Source organism: Vitis riparia, chromosome 12, assembly GCF_004353265.1.
Source record: "Vitis riparia cultivar Riparia Gloire de Montpellier isolate 1030 chromosome 12, EGFV_Vit.rip_1.0, whole genome shotgun sequence".
In the NCBI taxonomy this organism is placed as follows: domain Eukaryota; kingdom Viridiplantae; phylum Streptophyta; class Magnoliopsida; order Vitales; family Vitaceae; genus Vitis; species Vitis riparia.
In genome coordinates this window covers 14,204,564-14,226,908 of record NC_048442.1, presented here as the reverse complement: position 1 = coordinate 14,226,908, position 22,345 = coordinate 14,204,564, and the positions used below count along the sequence as shown (strand labels likewise).

Sequence of the window (22,345 nt, the reverse complement as noted above, 5' to 3'; positions counted from 1 at the left end):
TCCCTAATTTCATCTCAATTTTCTCAATAACGTTATCTCTTTCGTTCTATTTCTTTTTTTTTTTAATCTCAAATTTTGTTTGACATGATTACGTTTGGTTATCCAAATTTTTTTTTTCTAAAAAAAAGGAAAACATTATGATTTTGGTTTTAGACTTATTATACTATAAAAAATATTTAATTTTTATATATAAAATTTTAAATAATATTATTTTTTATATGTATGAAAATTGTAAGAAAAGTTGTATTTTTTATTTAAATATTATTATTTTTTATATTATATTTTTAATAAAAAATTTGTTCATGAAAATAACTAAATATATGTGAACGATTTTTAAATATTATTTTTTCGAGAAATTATACAATTAAGAAATTAATAAAAATATTCACATTTTTATTCCTTCTAAGTTTGAAATAAAATAAGAATAAGAGAAATGGGAAGGAGGTCCCAGTAAATCAAGTTGGAGTGAGGGGCTTTTCGGCAATTTAACACTCTGCGCGGCTATATATTTCGTGAATCACACTTCGGTTTTCTGCTGTGCTGACTATCTCCTTTCCTTGACATTTCTCTTTCATCTCGCAGTAGCGTAGGAAGAGGTAAATTTTCTCTCTGTTTCCGTCTCATTTTCTCGGCGATTCTCTCAAAGTTTCCTCACACAATCTCACTCTTTGACTTCCGATTAGTGTAATTTCGTTCTCGCAATGATTTGGTGTTGTTGAGATCTAATACGCTATTCGTATCGATTGGATCTGTAATTATCAGTAGCGATGGACGGAAAAGTGATGATTGAGTGTTCGTTGTATGTGTGATTACCTAGTCACGTTAGATCTAGCTTTTGTTTTTTCTTTAATCTTTGGTTGCTGAGAAAACTGGGAGGAGAAAATTTTTTAATTTTATCTTTTGTGTTTTGTTGGTCCGAGAAAATTATTGCTTAGCTCACTCGACTTCTAGTTGTATTAGGCTCAGTTGAAACGTTGAAAATCTGAGATGTGAAGTTATTTCTTCTTTTCTTTTGATTTCCTCTGCAGCCGAACGGAGTGTGTTTGATCGGTTTTTGAAAGTTAGTGTAATTCCGGCATCTATATCCAGGACCTGGGGCGGTTATATTTACTGGCTTGTTAATTGTTTGTTTAAATCATCAATTAGAAATTTTGGACCACAACTAGGAAAAGCTTGTAGTATATATGATTGAAAGCTTTTAGTTATGTCAAAGAGTTAGCTTTGCCGTTTCCCCTAGTGCATATCTTTTGTTTGATCCTTCTGCTTCCAGCTTTATCCTTCATTTCTGTTTGTACCCACAGGCATGTGTGTGGTCATGTTGTTGTTGATTTCATAGTCAGAGACTCTTCTATGTTTGCTTATTGCAAAGAGTGAGAGAACACAAAAAAAAAGACGTCCAAAAGAAGGAGAGAACACAAAAAACGCTTAGTTGCCTAACAATTCATTTATTTTTTTATTTGACTGAAATTAGGTAAGGTTACTATTTGAATTTGATGTCAAGGAGCTCATGGTTTTGTTATGAACTGAAAGAAAAGCAATATTTTGACCTTTTTGTGTGGGTCACTTCTTGAGCATGCTCTGTATGTATTAGGTACTGCCTTTTTTTATTTTATATCAACTCAAACCTAATTTTGCCTTTTTACAATGCTGCAGATCCCCATTTTTGTAGGATGGCTCCGGCAGCAGCAGCTTCAATAAATCCTAGAGGTGTTTTATTTTTGCCTATTTTACAAATCCAAAAATTCATGCAAAGCTTAGATGGTGCTAATATGGGATAGGTGCATCATTTGTAATAGTTGTTATAGACTTTTCATATAGTTGCAGTTTTCTTCAGTTTTCTTTAATTTGTTATGTCCAAAGTGTTAAAGTTCTTTGGAAGAAATATGCTGTAGTTTGAACAATGCTGTCTCTAGTTTTTTGTCAAGCCAAAATTTGCAGCAGGGCTTTGTATTTTTCTGTGTTACGTATGCTTGTGTGGCACAACTTGAAGCCGTTTATGTTTGTATCTCAAGATTTCAATTTGTCCATCTTAATTTAAAACAAGTAAAGTTCCAGTGATGTAAATTGTAGTGACTTTACTGAGTCTATTCCAGAGCTTTATATTCAGTAATTTCCTTTCCTTCTTGTTTCATATGAGTTATACAAACGTTATTGAGCTAATGATTACTCTATGGATGTTCTAGTTACCCTGGTAGGAACATGTAATGATTTCAGGATACAGGGTCATCAAGCTTTGCATGTATCAAAAATTAAAATTCCAAATTGCTCCTGGGTTTCTCAGCTTTCTTGGTTTATGAACAGATGTTTGCATTGTTGGTGTTGCACGTACGCCAATGGGTGGCTTTTTGGGTACACTTTCATCTTTATCAGCTACCAAGCTTGGATCTATAGCCATTGAAGGTCAGTCAACCTCCTTTTTTTGTTTGTTTGTTTATCCCCATTGGTTTATTCTCTTTTGCTTCAAAATTTATGGGTTTTGATATTTTCATAGGCATTTGCCCCCATCCAATTTGGGACTCAAATTAATTATAAAAGCAGGAATTCTTAAATGTTGTTTTGTGTCAACTTGTAGCCGCTCTTAAAAGGGCAAATGTTGATGCATCACTTGTACAAGAAGTTTTCTTTGGAAATGTTCTCAGTGCAAATTTAGGACAGGCTCCTGCTAGACAAGCTGCATTAGGTGCAGGAATACCTAATTCAGTGGTCTGTACCACCATCAACAAAGTTTGTGCATCAGGAATGAAAGGTGCCACTCTATCATCAGAAACAGCATCTTTTCCTCTTTCCCCAAAACTGACACTAAAGTGTAATATCATGGTTCTTTTAATGCTGGTAATTGCAGCCACAATGCTCGCAGCACAGAGTATCCAGTTGGGTGTCAATGATATTGTTGTGTCTGGTGGTATGGAAAGCATGTCTAATGTGCCTAAATACCTAGCAGAAGCAAGGTTAATATTCCCCACTTATTCATGGTTAATTATATTAAAATTTTTATTAATTCAAATCATGACTTGCCCACAGATTGTTTTTTGTTTTTTTTAGATGCTTCAAAATGGGATGTTAATATTAAATGACAGAAGAGAGGTGGATATTGATGGGTGATACTCATCCAATTTTAACACCCATCTTCATTTTTGGATTGAGGATCTATTTCCTGTTCATCTTCCTGAAAAACAGTAAAACTATTTAAGTGGAGATCTATTGCTTTTAATGAATGGAATCTAATTCTTCATCTTTGTGAGAGCCTTTCTTTGCTCTAGAAGATTAAGTGAGAACCAACAAATCCATGATGAGTGAATATCAAGGGGTTTGGGACAGGAAGCAGCCCTGCCTGTTTTCTTTTTCTGTCTGCCTAGATGAAGTCGTAAAACCAGCTCAAGGCTGGAGTTTGAAAAACCAAATTATACTATATTTTTTATGATTTCTGTACTGTTGTATGAGTATAAGAGGTTCATAGAATAGATTCTTTTGGTAATAGATTTTGTTGAAGGAGTTCAATCTGTTCTTGGCTCATAGAATAGATTCTTTTGGTAATAGATTTTGTTGAAGGGGTTCAATCTGTTCTTGATGTAGATATATATGTTTACATTATATATAGGCAAGCAGGTAAATGAAAGTATATTTTGCATTACAAGATTAATTTATACAAAAGATGCTAGGTTTTGAGTTATTCATGCAGGTGCGCTCCTGACTGTGTTTCATAAACACTCCCAAATGAGAGATATACCTATGTCGAACTTTCATTGAAGACTCCCAAGCATGCATTGAACACAAACTATACATGTAGTGGGCATCAAAAATTGGAGTCATAGAATCTTATAGATACCTGAATTTTCTTCAATTAATCACCAGTAACTATGATCTACCATTGAGTATGCACTATGTTGGTGCCTACAACCATTTCGTATAGTGCATTGCTTTTAAATGTTTCTGTTCATGCTCTCTCTCTCTCTTTTTCCCCTTCCTTTTTTTTGGGTAAAATTTAGTAACCTGCCATGGTATGGGTCATAAATCCTAATTTTCAGATTTTTCAAATCTGACACTCTACCTATATGGAATTTGGTATCTAATATCCATGCCCATGGAAATGTGACGTAGGTTTCTAATTGATGTTCTTGTGTATCTTTTACTTACTTTTTTGACAGCATACTAGGCTTAGTAATTTTTTAGTCTTATTACCCAACCATACTGACACGAGTATAACTCATAATCAGTTCTCAATTGCTTCAGAAGCAAGAACTTTACTGGTGCTTATTCTATTGTCTAAAAATTGCAGGAAGGGATCTCGATTTGGACATGATTCTCTTGTTGATGGAATGCTGAAGGATGGGCTGTGGGATGTTTACAGTGATACAGGGATGGGTGTTTGTGCTGAATTATGTGCAGATAATCATGTAATATCAAGGGAGGAGCAGGTATCATTTTGTGCCCATATATTGTGTTGCAAACAATTTCAGAAGAAACCTTACACTTCAACTTCCAGTAGTTCCTCCCTATTCATGCATATTGCAATTCATTTGTGAAAATAATCGTTATCTTAAATCTGCTTTTAGTAACACCTACAATTTTTTGTGACTTGTTCCTGCACATTTGCCACAGGATGCTTATGCTATTCATAGCTTTGAGCGTGGTATTGCTGCCCAAGATGGTGGTGCCTTTGCATGGGAAATTGTTCCGGTTAGACATCTGGTTCTAAGATAATTCATGCAACCCATGTGTTTTGTTGTAAATTGCCAACCTATATCTTAATTTGATACCATCCAGGTTGAAGTTTCTGGGGGAAGAGGGAGACCATCAACTATTGTTGACAAGGATGAAGGTCTAGGAAAAGTAAGTGCATATAAGTATCTTTATGCAGTTTCAATTTTTATAGCACCATAAATTTTCTCTTTTTAGATCAGAGATCTTATTTTTCTTGAAAACTTGGCCATCTTTATTTTTTGAAAATTGAATTGCTAATATTGCACTCACAAAAGGAGAGGGAAACTTATCAATATTTTTTTTTTCATGTCATGCATGGAATCAATTATTAATTTCTGCTCCTTTTGGTATCAAGCTTTTATTTTAATCTTTAGATCACATTTTAGTTCTTTGAGAAAATAAATATATAGATACAGAATCAATCAATATTACCTTCTTTGTTAATATACATTAATGTCTATTGCTCTTGTGCTTTTTGCTAGTTTGACCCTGTGAAATTAAAGAAGCTCCGACCCAGTTTTAAGGAGAATGGAGGTTCTGTCACTGCAGGCAATGCTTCTAGCATAAGGTATATTATCTTATTTATACTTCTGTTCATCTTTATTTACTTATTGTTTGATGCCAGTACCTTCTTGTGTTTATGGTCCTTGTTGCCGGTATAAACTCACTATGAATCTAGCAAGAATCACCATGGAATGAAGACTCTTTCATAGCATCTCAATTAATTCTCATAAGAAACTTATTTTCTTATTACATCATCCACTCATCATAATTTTGTTTTCTAATCTTTCTCATAAAATGCTTAGATTTTTTGGTTTTGGTTTTATAGTTCTTGCAAATGTCCTGATACTTGTCAAAAAAATAAATTAAAATTGTAATTGAAAATCATTCCATTTAAGTATGTGGGTTGACATCCATTTTGGTTATCTGTCTTATACTGAAAAGTGAAATTGCTCATCGACAGTGATGGTGCTGCTGCTTTAGTTTTGGTAAGTGGAGAAAAGGCACTTCAACTTGGGCTGTCAGTCATTGCTAAGATTGCAGGATATGCTGATGCTGCTCAGGTACTTACCCAATTATAAACTCAAAAAATTAAAAAAAAAAATGTTGGTAGGACCTCTGTTAAGTGTCAGAAAAAAAGGCCTTTATGTCATGGTTCATGTTTGTTTCCAGTAATTTGTCTTGGCATTCATACAAGATTGGCATTGCAGGCACCAGAATTATTTACTACAGCTCCAGCCCTTGCAATTCCAAAAGCTATTTCAAATGCAGGCTTGGAGGCTTCTCAAATTGATTACTATGAAATAAATGAAGCCTTTGCTGTAAGTTTTTTTGCGTTGATCTTCAACACAATCACAAACTCATTTGTTCAATCTATGAATTCACAATCTTATTTTGTCACATTGGATCTGCAGGTTGTGGCTCTTGCAAATCAGAAACTGCTTGGACTTAGTCCCGTGAGTTCTTAAATCTGTGTGTGTGTGTGTGTGTCACATGCATGTACTCCTCACCTTATTGTTTAATTTCTATCAGTACCTTGTTTTACAAGTACCTGCCCCATTTGCTTGCAGGAAAAAGTTAATGTGCATGGTGGTGCTGTATCCTTGGGACACCCTCTAGGTTGCAGTGGAGCCCGAATCTTGGTCACACTTTTGGGGGTATATTTGTGCTGAAACCTTTCCATGCTCTGTAATATCAACTGAGTTAAATTGTCAAAAAAAGCATCACTACATTAGTTTCTCTGTCTCTAGCTTCCCATTTTTGCTTCAGAACCATTTAAGTGGACGGCCTTAGGATTTTGCATACAGATGTATTGGGTGTATTTGTGCTATAACCCGTTATTTTATTTTGTTTTTTTGATAGAGGAGAACCTCTTCTTATTTTTTACTCTCATACTCATACTACAATGGTGTCGCAGGCACTGAGGCAGAAAGATGGGAAATATGGAGTTGGTGGTGTTTGCAATGGTGGAGGTGGTGCCTCAGCACTAGTTGTAGAGCTTGTGTAAGCCTTGTTATATTTGGTGAGTCTCCAGCCTAGTACTGTCAGTTAACAATTTGCATCATGGATGGACATATCATTCTAGGCATAAAAACAGCTTTTTTTTCTGTTCTTGTTACCTCCAGCCATTTGTTGGATTATGGAAAATAAATCTTTGGTCTCTATATGTTGGAAAGGAATATAATCATGCTTGGGAACTATTCTTGAAAACAAATTTCTAATTTAGAATATACAGTTGATAAATTTTTGACAGGGGACAGTTTTTTGGGAATTGTTCTCAAAACAGATTGTTATTTTAGAACAAATTTGAGATATTTTTACACATTTTTTAATGTATTACGAGCAACGAGAATACTTTAGGAACTTTTGTATTGTAAGTGTATAGCACCTCCATGGATCATAAAGAGGAAATCATTTTCCCGATTTGAGTTCCTAAACAGAATTTTAGTCATAAAAACAATTGATAATTGTTTGTAAGAACGGTTGTCAAATACTGTTTTTGATAACAGTTTTAAAAATATTGCCAAATAGGGCCTTTTTTTTCAATAACATGGAAATGGATGAGATCTACTTGGTTAGGGTAATCAGAAAATTAACTTCTCCATTTATTTCAGTTAAAATATTTGGGTTTGAAACCATTTATTGAACACCTTATCTTAACCTAGCTGTTAATACTTCATCTACTAATAATGCCTAATAGCCGTGTTTGCTGCAGGCCGGTTATGAGTGCAGGAGCCTGGGAGAGATGAATCTCCATCACCTGCCTAGTTAGACGAAGTGCAACTTAATCTCGGTTTCTTTTCCCTTTTTTCCTTTTTGTGTTTGTCGTCTGAGAAATAAAATGTACTTAGCTTCAGAAGAAAATAGAATAATAACTGTTCTTCCGTCTCTCTCTCTCTCTATCTCCATGTATATATATGTGTGTGTGTGTATCACTGGTTGAAAAGGAAACCGTCCGACTAATTATCTGAAATTATGTTTGGAAAGCGATGACCACCGAAATTATTTGGCTGATCATTGATGGTCCAAGCACGACTCAAAGGAGCAGCTTACCTTAAAGTTTTTGTGATTGTGAGAGGCGCTAGAGGACAAAATAACAAGACATCAAGGCCATGTTTGTGTGAGAGAAAAAAAAAAGCAAAAAATTAAGGAAAAAATAAAATTTTTGTGATTGTGCTTGGAAAGGTTAGAAAAGAAAAATGAGCACGGTCCCTTGCCCTTTGGGCTCTGGTGTGCTAAATTTTTAGTAAGTGTATTTTAATTTTATTCTTTTATTTTTTCAGAAAAATAAAGAGAAAAATCTTTAAATATATATTTTATTTTTATTTTTTTCCCTTTTCTTTTATATCATCTAGACACAAGATAATGAACTTTTTTATGGTACTATTTTTCCTCTCCTTAGTACTTGGCAAAAAACCTTATATAATATAAAAAAAAACTATGGTAATTCATGTATTTCTATATATATATATATATATATGTATATGTATATATGTCTATGTTAAGAAAATGGGAAGGAAATTTTTTTTTTAATCTTTTTTCATGATATCTGAACATAAGAAAATAATTTCTGTAGTACTTTAGAAGAATCAAAGATAAAGCCATAAGCTATGCCTGATGCCTGGTGATGGAATGGTGGTTGAAGAGGTAGCTTCTCACCGGAGAAATGCCATAAATACCCAAAACAGAGTGCTAAAATTTGAAACCACCTGTGGTAGCGTCTTACTGTAAAATTTGTTGACCCGACCACTTGTTAGATTTTCTTAGGTTTGAAAAGACAATTTAGATTATGATATGCTAGAAATGACCCATTTCCTTAATCATATTGCTTTTAGAAATTACAACTTTCCGTTAGTTAAAATCTCCGAATTTCTAATTTGTGGATTGACTTTAATATCAATCGTGTGATGATTGGCGTAAATATTATAATTTTTGTAAATGATTATGTCAGAAACTTCACAATCATGGGAAACATTTGGTCAACCAACCAGCCTTGGAGAGAGAATAAAAAGAGATTTTATTTCATAAAATAATTTAGTAATTATGATACGGTTTATAGATATATATATATATATTTTTGTTAAAGATTGAGATGATGCTTTTGGGTTTGATAATTTTATAATTTGTCGTCAAATATGGGGTCAATTATCAACTAAAAGGAAAAAGAAAAAAGAAGGGGAAAAAGTGATGGGAGTTCAGAAAATAATTAAATGAGTAGAAAACAAAAATGATTTAAAAATTAAAGAAGGGGAAGAAAATGAAAGGGCATTGGATGGGGGAGTTTGGTGGGTGGGTGAGAGAGAGAGGCAGGGTCCAGCTAGGCAAAGGCTTGCGCTTCGCTGGATTACGATAGCGCCGTTAAGCCGTTTTGTAGTGGGCCCCAACTCCCACTGTCTCACATGCCATGTCTGAGCGGCCCAATTGGCCCAATTCCCCATTCTCTCTCTCTCTCCTCTCTTCTCCTCTCCACCTCCTCTCTCTCTCTCTCTCTCTCCCTTGTATAGCCTACGCACACAGGAGAAAGGAATCAAAACACAGACGACCGCGACATCACTCTCTCTCTCTATCTCTCTCTCTATCATGTCGGTACGGACTTCAATCCTCATCTGTCTCTCTACTCTTTTGCTCTTCAATTTCTATATTCATCTTCATGTGTTTTTATTTTTCTTTTGATTTATGGTATTGTTGAGCCCTAAGAACTTGGATTTTTTTATCAGTTGTGTTTTTTTATGCTTGATATGGTTAAGGGTTTTGGATTGTTGTTGATTGGTTTTGCTCTTTCAGGGGTTTGTCCGAAATGAATGTATGGCTTGCTTACTGGTCGACTGTTTGTTTGGATATTTATTATGTGTGGTGGATTTACTAGTTATGGAATGGAAATGGGGTGCGATTTTTTTGGCAGAGATTTTATCCAAGTTTTGGGGGTTTGGGGGTTGGTGAATGAGATTGATTGGGTGATGGATGTATGTCTTTTGTGGGTCAAAGTGTTCTATTTTGTTGGAGGTGGAGGGAGAGCTGATAATAAGGAAATAGTTTCTGCCCAGTTTATGGCCTGGAGATAGGGTGTACCTGTTTGCGAAATTTTATCAAAATTTGGGGTTTTTGGGTGGGTGAATGAGATTATGTACTGGGTGTCTTTTGTGGGTCAAAGTGTTTAATTTTGTTGGAGGTGGGGAGAGAGCTAATAGTAAGGGCTACAGTTCTGCCCAGTTTAGGGCATGGAAAGGGGTGGTAATTGTTTTGCAAATTTTTATTAAAATTTGGGTGATTTTAGGGCAGCTGCACAAGGTTCAGTGTTGGATGTCTCTTGTGGGTGAAAGGGTTTAATATTGTTGGAGGTCGAAGGAGGGCTAATAATAGGTGCTACACTTGCTAGATGTGTGATGTTCTATTTTTTCTTAAATATATATATATATATATATATATATATATATATATATATATATATATATATATTGTAACCTGATTTATTTCTAGTGTCTCCATTTTTATTATTAACTGTTGTTGGAACATTTTGAGGAGGGTTTTTGTGTTATTGAGAGTGCCTGTTGGGTGGCCTGTCAAGATATAGCTACAGTTTCTAGTTATTGATGGCCATTGGTAGTTTCTTTTAAGGGAAGATCATGGGTTTGTGATGGAGAGAAATTTATGGTGAGAACCCAAAGAAAAATGAAGGCCTGTGTAACCATCAATGAATGAAAAAGGGCCCATGATTTTCATGAGTGCCATGCTGCTCAGAAGCTCATGTGGTCATCAAATTACAAAGAAACCCCAAGGTACTAGTTATTCTCTTATAGTTTCTTTCAACATTGAAATATTGGAGTGGAGGAGGAGGAGGAGGAAGGAAATAAGTCTCCTGAATTCAGTTTAGTTGCCAATTTATTTGATTTCAGCTCATCCAGGCATCAAAAACACATGGTGATAGAAATTAATACAACGTATTTTCTGGTGTAATGTCATATATTATTAATTGCTTTTACATCAACTAGTTTCTATCAACATTTTACTAAGCAGCTAGAAATATCTTAGTTTTTTCACAGCTTTTCGGGTAAGATTCAGGTTCACTGGTCCTAAAGGTTCTTGGAACTTGAGTGCATGCCATCTGGCTGCATCCAGCTCCCAGTGTATTGGATCTTCTCCAGGTTGTATATCAGTTCTGTTTCATAAGCTGTACTTTGAAACAGTAGCCAGCACTTTTACCACACATTATTTCGTAATTTGTACCCCTAGTCTGAAATAAAGATCAGTTTGACCCACTTGTCCAGGATTAATCATCCTTCTTTTCCTTATTTAGAAGGTGATTACCCCTTTAAATATAACAGAATCGGTTCTTCTTCTTTCATCATGAACTTCTCATTCTCTATAGAATCTTCTTAAGCCAGCCTTTCTGGGCATTTATTTTGTTTTATCAGGCTCTGTTTACTGATTTCGAGATGCTATCATTTGTGGTTGCAACCTTAGTAATTACAAACTTATGTGATGACCTTTAGTATTACATTGAGCTGCAGGTTTGGTACAAGATAATTCTTTAACGTATGCCCATATATATTTGTTACCATAAAAAACGTGGCTGAGTTCCCACCTATAGGAAGAGGCTGATTGAGTCTGATCAAACTGTTCTTGACTTACAAGGATCCAACTTTGATTTTCTACATATCACAACCTTTTTCATGTTGTCACTATTGGAAACATCCAATAATCTCCTGAGTGAAATGAGGCATAATAAGTCTATAAATTTATTGTTATGCATATCTAATTGAACTGTACTTGAAACATGACCTTGGGCCTACCATGTTTGCTTTCTTTAGCATGGAAGCATCAAAACTCAGGATACAGGAGTGTATGAAATTTTCACCTGCTATAAAGTTCTATGCATTTTTACTTTGTCAATGGACCATATATATGGAAATTCGTTCTTAATTTTTTTTTAATTGTGGCTGTTTTCTGCCTTAAGACAACTACAAGAATCCTCAAGAAAATGTTTTGTTTCCACAGGAAAAAGGTCAACCATTACCAAAATTTGGTGACTGGGACGTTAATGACCCAACTTCAGCTGATGGGTTCACAATGATCTTCAACAAAGCTAGGGATGAAAAAAAGACGGGGGGCAAGCCTGACTCACCTGCAAAAGAGGACTCCGCATTTAAGCATGGAGCAGATCTTGGAAAGCCTCAGTCTGTAAGTTGAAACTCCGATTTGTGCTTATTTAACTACTTCAGTTTGCTTAAAGACTCCTGCAGAATCATTGTTAGCCTCTCAGTTTCACACAGCAGATATCATGCCGTGATGCCAGAGAAAAGAGGCTTGTGTTCAGCTAACTGATAGCATGTAACCTTCAGCCTGGCCTCTATGAACATGAATTCATATAATCTTTTGTGGGGTCACAGAAGATGTGACGCTAGATAGAGTTGGATGGTCAAAAAGGAGTTGTGTTGTTGACTCCCAAGAGTTTGGATACAGCTTTTTGCTGGCATATATTTTTCATTTTGTTAAGTTATCGAATACTTTGTTTGTCAACAGTGCAGTTTTGTGGTCTTAGGATTATTTTTAATAAAAACAGAACTATCAGCTAACAGAGAGGAATTCCCCATTTAGGTTGCTTTTGGTTCAAGATGCACTTTATGGTCGTGACTTGGCCCAAATTCTCACATTGGGCTTCATCACTTAGGATCTCAACTAAGAGATTACTTTTAACTAGGCTTAATATGATTGAATTGTAGCCATGCATCTCATTGACCTTCTTGGGATCTTTGGGAGAAAAATTCTGAGATTAGATATGTTTCATTTCAAATGGGCAGACAGATTTGCTTCATTTTGATGTTAAGAATGCTTTGATTTTGTAGAAAAAATGGTTTTGCTGCATGCAATCAACCTATGCTGAGTCCTGAGGCTGCTTGCACCTGGTAGCGAGCTCTTAACAGGAAGCATTATTCGGGTCTGCTCCTGGCTCAACATATTTTCCAGAGGACTGGAGCTATAGTCTGAAGCTGTGATGGGTCTTGCTGGAATCTGTTTGGTGTGATTTTGAACTTGATGACAATGTGAGCTTTATGAAGAGTATTATGAAAAAATATATATATCTTTTGTTGTATGTATACTGCTGTGTGTTGTTGGTTGTACTCTGTTACTCTCTTCTGTTAAATCTTTTACTATGACCTGCAGCTTGTTTATCACATTCTATTTTCTGTGATGTTTGAAGTGCATTTAATTTCTTGTGTACCAGCTTACTTCTGACCTATAGGCGTCTCCTCTCTCAAAAATGAGTCGATGTTTCACCAAAGGGTAGTCCACTCATTTATCTCAGGCTGGGATGGCTCTGCTAGTTCTGTGCTGGCTGATTAGTTGGTCATACGATTGAATCAGTAACCTGAACACCAGAGTTTATCAAAAGGTCTAACCCCGGCTTCATTGGGAGAGGTGGTTGTGTTTTTGCAAAGGCCTGTTTGGAAAGTTTTTCTGGAAACTATTTTCGAAAACATCACCAAAATAATAAACTCAGCCAACAAAAAAATGCACCTAAACTTTTCTTGTCTCATTCTGAGGTTAATAGGTTGGATGCTTATCCACCAGGCAAAATTAAGAAAATGAACTCTAGTTCTTGTAGAAAGCTATTAGCATAAAGCCAAAGCCAGCGTCTTTTACAGTTGAGTAGTTGGACTTGAACATGCAACTGGCTTACTACGGAGTGGCACATGAAGGTGTGGCGCATCCATTTCATGATTCTGGGGCAGGGCTGCTAGGATGTAAAAGCTCATCAAGATGTAAACCAAGCACATAATAAGGTAATATGAATTTTCAAGAGGTCGATGAACCCTGCTAGAGGCATGTAGGCAGCTGAAGAACAAAAGTGATGGACAGCATCTTTAGTTTCAGTGGCAAATGGCTTTGCATGCTAGCATCTTTGACAAACCACTAGGCAATATTTTGCAGTACACATTTTCATGCTGAGCAAATGAATTAGTGAAATGAGCTACAACATTATTGTAGATAAAATAAAATTGAATGCCCAAGTCGAGATTTCAGTTAGTAAATCATACAAACAATAAATATCCATGGCAGCAGTACATCTAAACTCTGGATATCCCAAGCTTCCGTTCAAACAGGCGTTGCAGGAGGTAGATTTGGAGGACGCTAGCTCCCACTAATGCTACAGATTCAAACATAGCCTTGTGGACTGCTCTCTGGCTCATTCCTTCATTCACTGCATGCCAGTTGGAAGAACATACAAGACAAGATTAATGAACTTCGCTGGAAATTTGTTACCCATTTTCACTGGATATAGAAAAAGGAAAAAGGAAAAAGGAAAAAGGAAAACAAAAGTATAAATTTGTTGAAAGCTATTAACTTCCTTAAAGCATAATCTTCTGTGGAGCTCAAAGATATTTCCTCACCAACTGAAGAGTCCTTTCTAATCTACCTTGAGGACCCTTCCTGACCATCAGAGAAGTTGCCTCGTTTTTACAACACTGGGTTGTGCGAGTGTATGAGTATGGGCACATATGTGCATGTGCACGCACCTTTGTGTTCACATGGACACAGATAGCACCCTGGTCTACTCATGTGTTGTGAGAAGTTGGATTAACCAACCTATTATGAACTGAGTATGCATAAAACTCGAGCTGAGCAGGCATGCAAAATGAGTTAGCTAGGTTGCAATAGAATGATACCATTATTATGGCAGCTTATAGCATTATCAGAATTATGAGCAAAAGACAAATAAATGAAATCAATTCCTAAAGTTAATTGTTACTTCAAAAGTTAAATACATCACAAGACAAATAATAGTAGCCAACAAAAATCAGGGGTCCATTTTGGAAGTCCTGACAGGTCAACCACATAGGGAAATGAATTCAAGCCATGCAAGTCTTTGTTTCCATTCAAATTAGGAACTGAAAATTTAGGGGGAAAAGATTAAAAAAGAAAGTTATTCAAGATATTTTTTCACATTGCAGCCCAAGCATTATCAGAATTACATGCAAAACACACTTAAATGAGATCTCAGAGAGCTGAAGTCCTAAAGCTAATTTCACAGGATAAGACAAGCATTCAGGAAAAATTAGAGTCCATTTTGGAGATTCTTGACAGTTCAACCTTATAGAGAAAGGAATTCAAGCCATGCAAGTCTTCCTTTCCATTTAAAATTGGGAAACTAAACATTTAGTGGGAAAAGACTAAAAAGGCAACTTGATTCTTCAAAACAGTACCTATTGCCTGGCGGTCAGTCTGAGCCTCTAACCAATGCTGTTCAAACTGGATGTTGTAAAGAGCTTCCTCCAACTTTGCAATCTGTTCCAGCAGCGGGTTGAAATGCTCTGCAAAATGTTGATAAAACTTTCAGTATTCCATTCAATTCATCAGGAAGAGGAGGGGAATGAGTAGAAGAAGCACTAGATGGAAGTTTACCATCTTTTGCATGCTGATCATAATATGTGAAATGCCCCACATGCACATCAAAGTCTATGGTTTCTTGATAAGGAGACTTGTTGGTGAAGCAGAAGCGGTGAAGTCCTTTCTTCTGTGCCACAAACTCAAACTTCTCACTAGTCTTGTCACGGAAATCATGAATCTGGTCGCCAGAAGGTCCCTTTATCTGATCACCACAACATTATTGTGGGATCAACATTAGATCACACAGTCAAGAAAGAAGCAGAACAAGAAAATGAATTTGCAAAAGGAAGGCTAGTATGCTTTCTGCTGCCTTCTGATTCAAAATAAAATAAACAGGGTGTTTAGACTTCAATCTCGAGTTATAAACCAGTTACTTTAAATCTATCTAAAAAGGAAAAAATCACACCCCTGTTGAACTTGGACCCTGACACTAATACAGGTAACATACCATCAGCGTTATGTGTCCTACCAAGATATAGGAAACTGACACAGATAACTCAAGAAGTGGATCAAATTCATTTAAGATTTAAAACATGACTTGGAGTCCTTTTTTGTCGTCTAGCCTCATAAGCTATACATTCACATTCTGCATTAAAATGGTTCCTTTTTTTGGCTTAGTGTTTGAATTTTCAAGAAGCCACAATCCGTGGTATAAGACTGAGGCTTCTCATGGAAAAGATATAAATGTAACTCAGTGTTCATGTTTCTCTACTAAGTGCCTATTCAAAAGTGTAGTTTCACATACCAAAGCGAAGGTTTTGATCATACACACTATGCAATAAGCTATTTCTCTTCCCCATTTCATTGCTTCAGCGAGAATTTTGATAACATCTTACCTTCCTCCTTTTCTTGAGAAACAAAATTCTATTTTTGGGTATTACAATTCATAATATCAATATTGATAACCGAGTTCTAGCAAGAATTCTTCATATAGTGGCTGAGATCAATACACAAAACCATAACTATGTCCAAATATAGCTGCAAATAACCAGCTCATGAAGCTGCAAAATTCAAGTCCAAGGCAAACCCGTCACCAGATTCAGAAAAATTCGCAATACCCAAACATACAAGAAGCATCATTTCCAGGAAAATACCTTTCCCCATTGGAAAAAAACTGAAAACTTTTCCACAAAATTACTTTCTATCGAAACAAAATGGACAGCAGCAAAAGAAAAGAAAAGACTTACGACGAGATCGACACCATCTTCGGCGTAATGCCAATTGGCATCGGCTTTAATAACGACGAAGGAGACATGAACAGTGTCGCCTTCGTATTGAACATCGTGGGAGAAGCAGTCTTCTCTGTCCATCACGAACCTAATCCCAACCACTCCTTGCAGATCCGATAGTAATAACATCACCACAATTCCGATTCCAATTACCACTGCATCTCTCAAATCCATCTCTCTGCAACTCCAACAACATTCCCATTCAATGAATGATCACATAAAATCAAATTCCATCACAGAAAAATTTTTACCTTTAGGATTTGGCAAATCTGAGAATGTATGTTTATTGATTACAGCCACAGGTGAAAAAAAGTTGGAGACTTGATTATAAATTTTTGGAAGTGTCTTGACCAAGACAACGTGACTATCCGCTTCCCATTTTTGTAGGTTTTTGGGTTTCGATCTGAGTTGAAGCCCACTTGTTGTTCTCTAAACGACGTCGTTTCTTCAACAATGGAAATAAGTATACATAATCCACTTCATTAATCATTGTTATATTATAAGTCTGGTTTTCTCTAAATTTAGATGAAAAATTAATTTAAGACTGTCATTGAAATCAAGTAAAATTATTCATTTGAGTTATTAAGAGAAAAAATTATAGGGTTTGACAAAACTATCATATATCTAATCTATTAGATCCTATTATTTGTATTTCAAGTATGAATAGTGGCAAATGGTTCCAACTTCCAACCTAGGTTTATATTAGGTACCGGTTTGTACCTTAGTTCAATAGATACACATTGTGTTTATACCTTCATTCATTCAATGATCCATCCATATTTCAGTAACACTCCAATAACTTAAAGTTTGTTTGGTAATAATTTTAGAAAACGCTTTTAATATTTCTAGTACTTAAAATTTTTTATGATTCAAGTATTATAAATACAAGAAACGTTTTCCAAAATCACTCCCAAACACACTCTAAAATCACAAGTTTAGTATCACGTCTAAATTCAAAAAATAAATGGTAATAAAACATTTAAAGCCATTTAAGAGTTTACCCAAAAATCATTAGTTATCATCTTTTATTGCTTGGAATAAAATCTTATTTGAAAACTTAAATATGAAAAATAACTTTTTTTTTGTTTATTCTCCCTAAAAGCACTTTACAAAGAATAACTAAAACATTTAAAATCTATTGCAAAAAAACAATCAATTTTCAAAACAAATATTCATAGAACTTTTTCTTTCATAACTTGTAGGTATGCTCTTAGACAAACCATACAAGAGGAAAAAGGGATAATTTAGAATAAGGGTTTTTTATTTTTTGGTTTGATGTTCTAAGAGAGCATCATATTGAAAACAGTCTAATCCCCTTCAAATTATATATATAGCCATGTGAGGGACACACAATGATATGACAAAAAAAAAAAAAAAAAACTTGGCTGCCTGAAACTGCCCATGACAAAAATTTTCATGCATTATGCTTCTGTAGCTGTCTCTTCTTCACAAATTCATGTGCTTACTCTGCAACAGCCCTCATTGTTATCTGGACAAGATCTGATTGTTAGGAAGATAGGATCATATGAAGTTACAAACTATACCTTGATTGAAACCCATGCTTGGTTGCTAACTTCAAGTTCACAGTGTAGGTGTCATCAATGAAGAAAAATCCTAAACTACAGTTGTCTAACACAAGAACCTGAATCAGTTGCTGCCACTCGCTGAACGAGCCGCTCATAATTCCTGTGCTCCAAAGCCACCTGCTTTCTGTACTCCATGTAAAGATCCCAAAGCCGTTTAGCTCTTTTGTACTCTTCAGTACCTGAATGGACAACCTTCACTGCATTGCCTCCCTGCAAATTGCAAGTGAAACATGAAAGTTCTTTTTCCTTTTCATTTTCCTCCATGCAGAATCTGGGATTTCCTCTTTTATCGCTATAATGTAAAACCTTTCTCCCACTATTCCAAATTAGTAACAAATGTAATACAACTTACCTGAGGGAATGGAGTCCAGTTCATGAATGGTTTTTCTTTTATGCTTCTTGGTTCTTCAGCCATTACCCATGGCCTGCAGATAATGATCAAAGTACAAGTAACAAAAACATAACATCAGTTTGATCAAAGTCCAACTACCACAAATTCAGTTTATCTAGCTTGCTAGTTGCAGCCTCAAGCTTGTTCTCGCTAATACTTAATCCTTTGATCAATCAGAACTACATGATCAATCGGCAAAAGGGTTCACAAAAATTAAAATAAAATATATATATATTATATAGTATCAGCTACATTCATCTTATGATTCAATGGATTGAGATATTTCTTCATTAGAATGATCATCACAAAACAATTGCCTACACCAAGACAAACAACTTACCTCGATCAGTAAGGATTTCTAAATATGGTTGGCACAAACGAAAAATAAAATTGCCAGGAAAGAGTTATAATGTTTTTTAAGGAATCCAAGAGCTCTACAACATAACAATCCCAAAATTCACATCCTGGTTGTGGGCAGTCAGGTACAGGAATATCCAATTTCAGTAGAATCCCATTGTACATGAAAACATTGATCCTAAGCAACATTTAAAACCTTTGCTAGTTTAACTAGTAATGGGACTATTTTCTGCATCAACAAATATATATATATATATATACATAAAATACCTTCCTCTTGGGGAGATGATCATGTGATCAGGGTTGCTCAAGAAACTGCTCAACTTCTTAAGCTCCTCTCTACCATTCACAATGACAATTCCACTGGGATGGAAATGAGTTAAGAAACTTGGTACAATGTACACTTCAGGAGTTAAATGAATTTGCTCATATATGAATTGGACAATTGTTAATGAACCTAAATCTTTCTCCATATTCTCAATTATTATCTGATATTGTTGTCTATCAAATTCCTCAATATAGGTATCAGTGATATTCCCTCGATCTGGTTCAGTCACTTCAGGATGATTGTTCAGTCTCCCTGCCATTCAGGAAAGGATGAAGAAAAAAAAACATCAAAAGCTCAGCATGCAAATTACAAAACATGTCATGTATGTGAAAATTTTAATTATAACATGTTAGTGCAAGAACACAAAAATAAGATAATCCACACATAAAGGTATAAGAGATTTTAACGTGATTTAGCCAACTATGCCAAAACATTTCATGTTTTGTTTCAACACCCTGAACAACAAGCCTTCGTTCAACTGGATGTCTACCCCTTTTCCTCACATCTCTATCTACTAAGTGTAGTCTTCTTGAACCCATCATAATTTGAATTTTTCTTTATAAAAAGGAATATATATATATATACCAATTAAAAATTTGAGACACTATCACTTTTATGCATAAATAAGAAAATCTCTCAAAAAAAATGCATAAACTTAAACCTCAGCCAGGTACAATTCATGGTGAGGATAAAGGGATATTGACATGTTAGTGCTAGATAATCTTGATGGTTTTAGATGATAGGATCACTAGGTTTTATTTGAGGAGGAGGATGATATGCATAAAGCAAAGGTGTTTTGGAGGAAAAACCCCAAGGCTATGTTTGATTCTTGGAAAATGTGAGGGAAAATACGAAAGAAAGAAAATATAAAAAAAATGAAGGAAAATAAAAAACACATTTAAGGTCAATGAGTTATTTCTATATACTCTTTTAAATTCATTTCACTTTTTTTAACTCATTTGTATAAAGATTAAATCATTTAAAAACATATAAATTTTTAATTAATTTTAATTTTATATATATATATATATATATATATATATATATATATATATATATATATATATATTTGTATTTTACATCTTACAATCAACAACAAACATAAGAAAATACTGATCCTCAACAATTTTTTCCTTCCCATAGTACTTTCTGAACTAAACATAACTCGAGTTGTTGGGATTAAAGCTTTTCAGAGTTTGTTAAGAACAGACCTTCATATGTCCCATCCACACTTAAGGCCTGATTCGCAGAACTTGTTTCCTGCAAACAGAAAGAGGAAGGATGAGAAGTTAGTATAACTTAAGCTTTCTTCATTGCTTATATGTAAAATTCTAACACGTTATTGTATACCATGGTTCTTTTTTCTCCACCTTCAGAAGCTGAATTTATTGAAGGCGTCTTAATCTTTTCCCTTGATTTCTTCATGAAAGAGGCCAACGTGGGATCTGTAAGGTCACTGTGTTGAATCAAGCAAATGTTTTCGACTCTGGCAGATGTTAAATTCCCAGCATTGGGACCGTCTTTCCAGAAGAGAATAAAGTTGCAGAAGCACTCCTCTTCACCGTCTTTGAATGAATGCTCGTTGTTTTCTACCTATCCAAACAAACCCAGAAGATGAGCTCAGAAAAGAGGAAATTGACTAATACTTGACAGTAGACACTGAAATGCTCGGTATGATGCAGTGGTTGGGGATTCTGTATCGATTTTCCACCTGATGGACTTTTTAATTTGGTGCTGCATGAGGAAATAAATAAATAAATGCAAACCCCAGATGCTGTTTTCATCTTTGTTTTTTTTTTCCTAGCATTTCTCGGCAGACAAACAGGGATTTCGGGGGAACCTCTTCCACAACAGCGTCGTAGAAGCGGATATCGTCGTCGTTGAAGGCATGAGAAGCACAAACGGTCATGCACTCGATGACCTTGCCGCACTGGCTGTCCTGAAGCTGCAAGGACACCCGCCGGAACCTTCGTCCGAAGCTCTCGACGTCGGCGAGAGTGGTGAATTCCCCTGCCTTGAAGACGTCGCTGTAGTCGGAGGAGAAGTCTTCGTACTCGACCTTGAGAGTTTCACCGCGAAGGACTAAACGGACGGCGTACCAGGCGTCATCTTCGCCCCGAAATTCCAGGGCAAACTGCTGCGGAGGGGCGGCGGAGGTGGGCTCTTGAGGTGGCATTTTGCAGAGATGATACGGAGAGAGACACCGAGGGAAAGCTGAGTTGAAGGAGTGTCCTTTTCTCTTCCTCTCTCTCTCTCTCTCTCTCTTCTTTTTTTTTCCTTTCCAACTTAAAGAAGTTATTTATTACTACTACATTTAAAAGTTATCAATCTTCATCTTAAAAGTTGTACATCACTATAAAATTTATCTTCCATTCTATACTGAGACTTACGAGTCATCATATTTAAAATTACAGTTTCCATTTTGAAACTTAATAAACAATATCTAAAATGAGAGACCGGTGATACATTGGAAGCAATTGTTAAAATCTAAAACCATGAAAACATTATCATGGATGATTTCCTCAAGCCCAATGAGGGGTGTTCCAGTCCCAATCATTACCCAACACAAAGAATTGAATGGAAAGATGCCTATCAAAATTTGTTTCCTACAAACACAGATGAGGCAAGACAATAACATATGCTACAAACAAATTAATAGATGAAGTGCTGTACATCTCATGGCTATATTCCTTGTGCTTTGGCTCCATCCCCACCTTGGGAAGTTGAGTTATAATGTAGGCCATCTCAATTTTGTCCCTTGATTTCTTCAGGAAAGAGGCCACCTTCGGATCAATACCGGTAGTATGTTGGATCAAGCATATGTTTTCTACTGTAGCAGATGTCAGGTTCCCAACATTGGGACCATGTTGCCAGTTTAAAATGAAGTTGCACAAGCATTCCTCCTCTCCACTCTCAAATGAGTGCTCTTTATGTTGTACCTATGATAGAAAATTACCAAAAAATTAAGCTTAGAAAATATGAAATTAAGGGTTAATTAACCCCATAATGCCCTCTAAATTAGGATTCTTAGGGATTCTTTTCATCATCTTTTTGTCCTTATTTCCTACAAAGACTTCATATATACCTTTTTCACAATGGCGTCGTAGAAGCAAAGATCATCCCCTGCAAAGGCATGAGAAGCACAAATTGTCATGCGCCCCACAACCTTATTGCACTCATTGTCCTGAAGCTGTAGGGACACCTTTCGGAATCGCCGTCCAAAGCTCTCAACATCGTCAAGATTCTTAAATTCAGCAGCCTTGAAGACATCATCGTAGTCAGCAGAAAAGTGCTCATACATGATGTCAGAGTTTTACCATGGAGGAGTAAACCGATGGCATACCCAGCATCATCATCAGCTTGA

General features: G+C 35.7%; 5 protein-coding genes across 6 annotated transcripts; 2 read left to right on the top strand and 3 right to left on the bottom strand.

Moving 5' to 3' along the window:
• The first annotated feature begins 523 nt into the window (after positions 1-523).
• On the top strand, positions 524-7,675 carry LOC117927036 (acetyl-CoA acetyltransferase, cytosolic 1). 2 transcript variants are annotated; one of them, XM_034846402.1, is made up of 15 exons: positions 524-596; positions 1,654-1,707; positions 2,302-2,400; positions 2,573-2,746; positions 2,843-2,948; positions 4,277-4,415; positions 4,600-4,677; positions 4,765-4,830; positions 5,184-5,269; positions 5,666-5,765; positions 5,913-6,023; positions 6,117-6,158; positions 6,273-6,359; positions 6,620-6,724; positions 7,418-7,675. In XM_034846402.1, exons 2-14 carry the CDS (start codon positions 1,671-1,673, stop codon positions 6,707-6,709), a joined length of 1,215 nt encoding a protein of 404 aa, XP_034702293.1. In that variant the 5' UTR covers positions 524-596; positions 1,654-1,670; the 3' UTR covers positions 6,710-6,724; positions 7,418-7,675. The 2 variants fall into 2 exon arrangements, with proteins under 2 accessions (XP_034702293.1, XP_034702294.1); XM_034846403.1 differs by having other exon boundaries at positions 7,403-7,675.
• Positions 7,676-9,141: 1,466 nt separating this feature from the next.
• Positions 9,142-12,892, top strand: LOC117926922 (protein NOI4-like). Its single transcript, XM_034846243.1, has 3 exons — positions 9,142-9,288; positions 11,698-11,880; positions 12,546-12,892. The coding sequence occupies exons 1-3, from the start codon at positions 9,283-9,285 to the stop codon at positions 12,588-12,590; spliced, it is 234 nt and encodes a 77-aa protein (XP_034702134.1). The 5' UTR covers positions 9,142-9,282; the 3' UTR covers positions 12,591-12,892.
• Positions 12,893-13,537: 645 nt separating this feature from the next.
• On the bottom strand, positions 13,538-16,715 carry LOC117926921 (transmembrane emp24 domain-containing protein p24beta2). Its single transcript, XM_034846242.1, has 5 exons — positions 16,571-16,715; positions 16,278-16,497; positions 15,106-15,292; positions 14,907-15,014; positions 13,538-13,903 (listed from the first exon to the last, which is right to left on the bottom strand). The coding sequence occupies exons 2-5, from the start codon at positions 16,491-16,493 to the stop codon at positions 13,770-13,772; spliced, it is 645 nt and encodes a 214-aa protein (XP_034702133.1). The 5' UTR covers positions 16,494-16,497; positions 16,571-16,715; the 3' UTR covers positions 13,538-13,769.
• A 900-nt stretch (positions 16,716-17,615) lies between these two features.
• On the bottom strand, positions 17,616-21,331 carry LOC117926473. The gene is made up of 6 exons (XM_034845569.1): positions 20,822-21,331; positions 20,332-20,574; positions 20,193-20,241; positions 18,924-19,233; positions 18,258-18,330; positions 17,616-18,115 (listed from the first exon to the last, which is right to left on the bottom strand). Exons 1-6 carry the CDS (start codon positions 21,155-21,157, stop codon positions 17,939-17,941), a joined length of 1,188 nt encoding a protein of 395 aa, XP_034701460.1. The 5' UTR covers positions 21,158-21,331; the 3' UTR covers positions 17,616-17,938.
• A 27-nt stretch (positions 21,332-21,358) lies between these two features.
• On the bottom strand, positions 21,359-22,307 carry LOC117926475. The gene is made up of 2 exons (XM_034845571.1): positions 22,067-22,307; positions 21,359-21,920 (listed from the first exon to the last, which is right to left on the bottom strand). Exons 1-2 carry the CDS (start codon positions 22,280-22,282, stop codon positions 21,588-21,590), a joined length of 549 nt encoding a protein of 182 aa, XP_034701462.1. The 5' UTR covers positions 22,283-22,307; the 3' UTR covers positions 21,359-21,587.
• Positions 22,308-22,345: the final 38 nt, after the last annotated feature.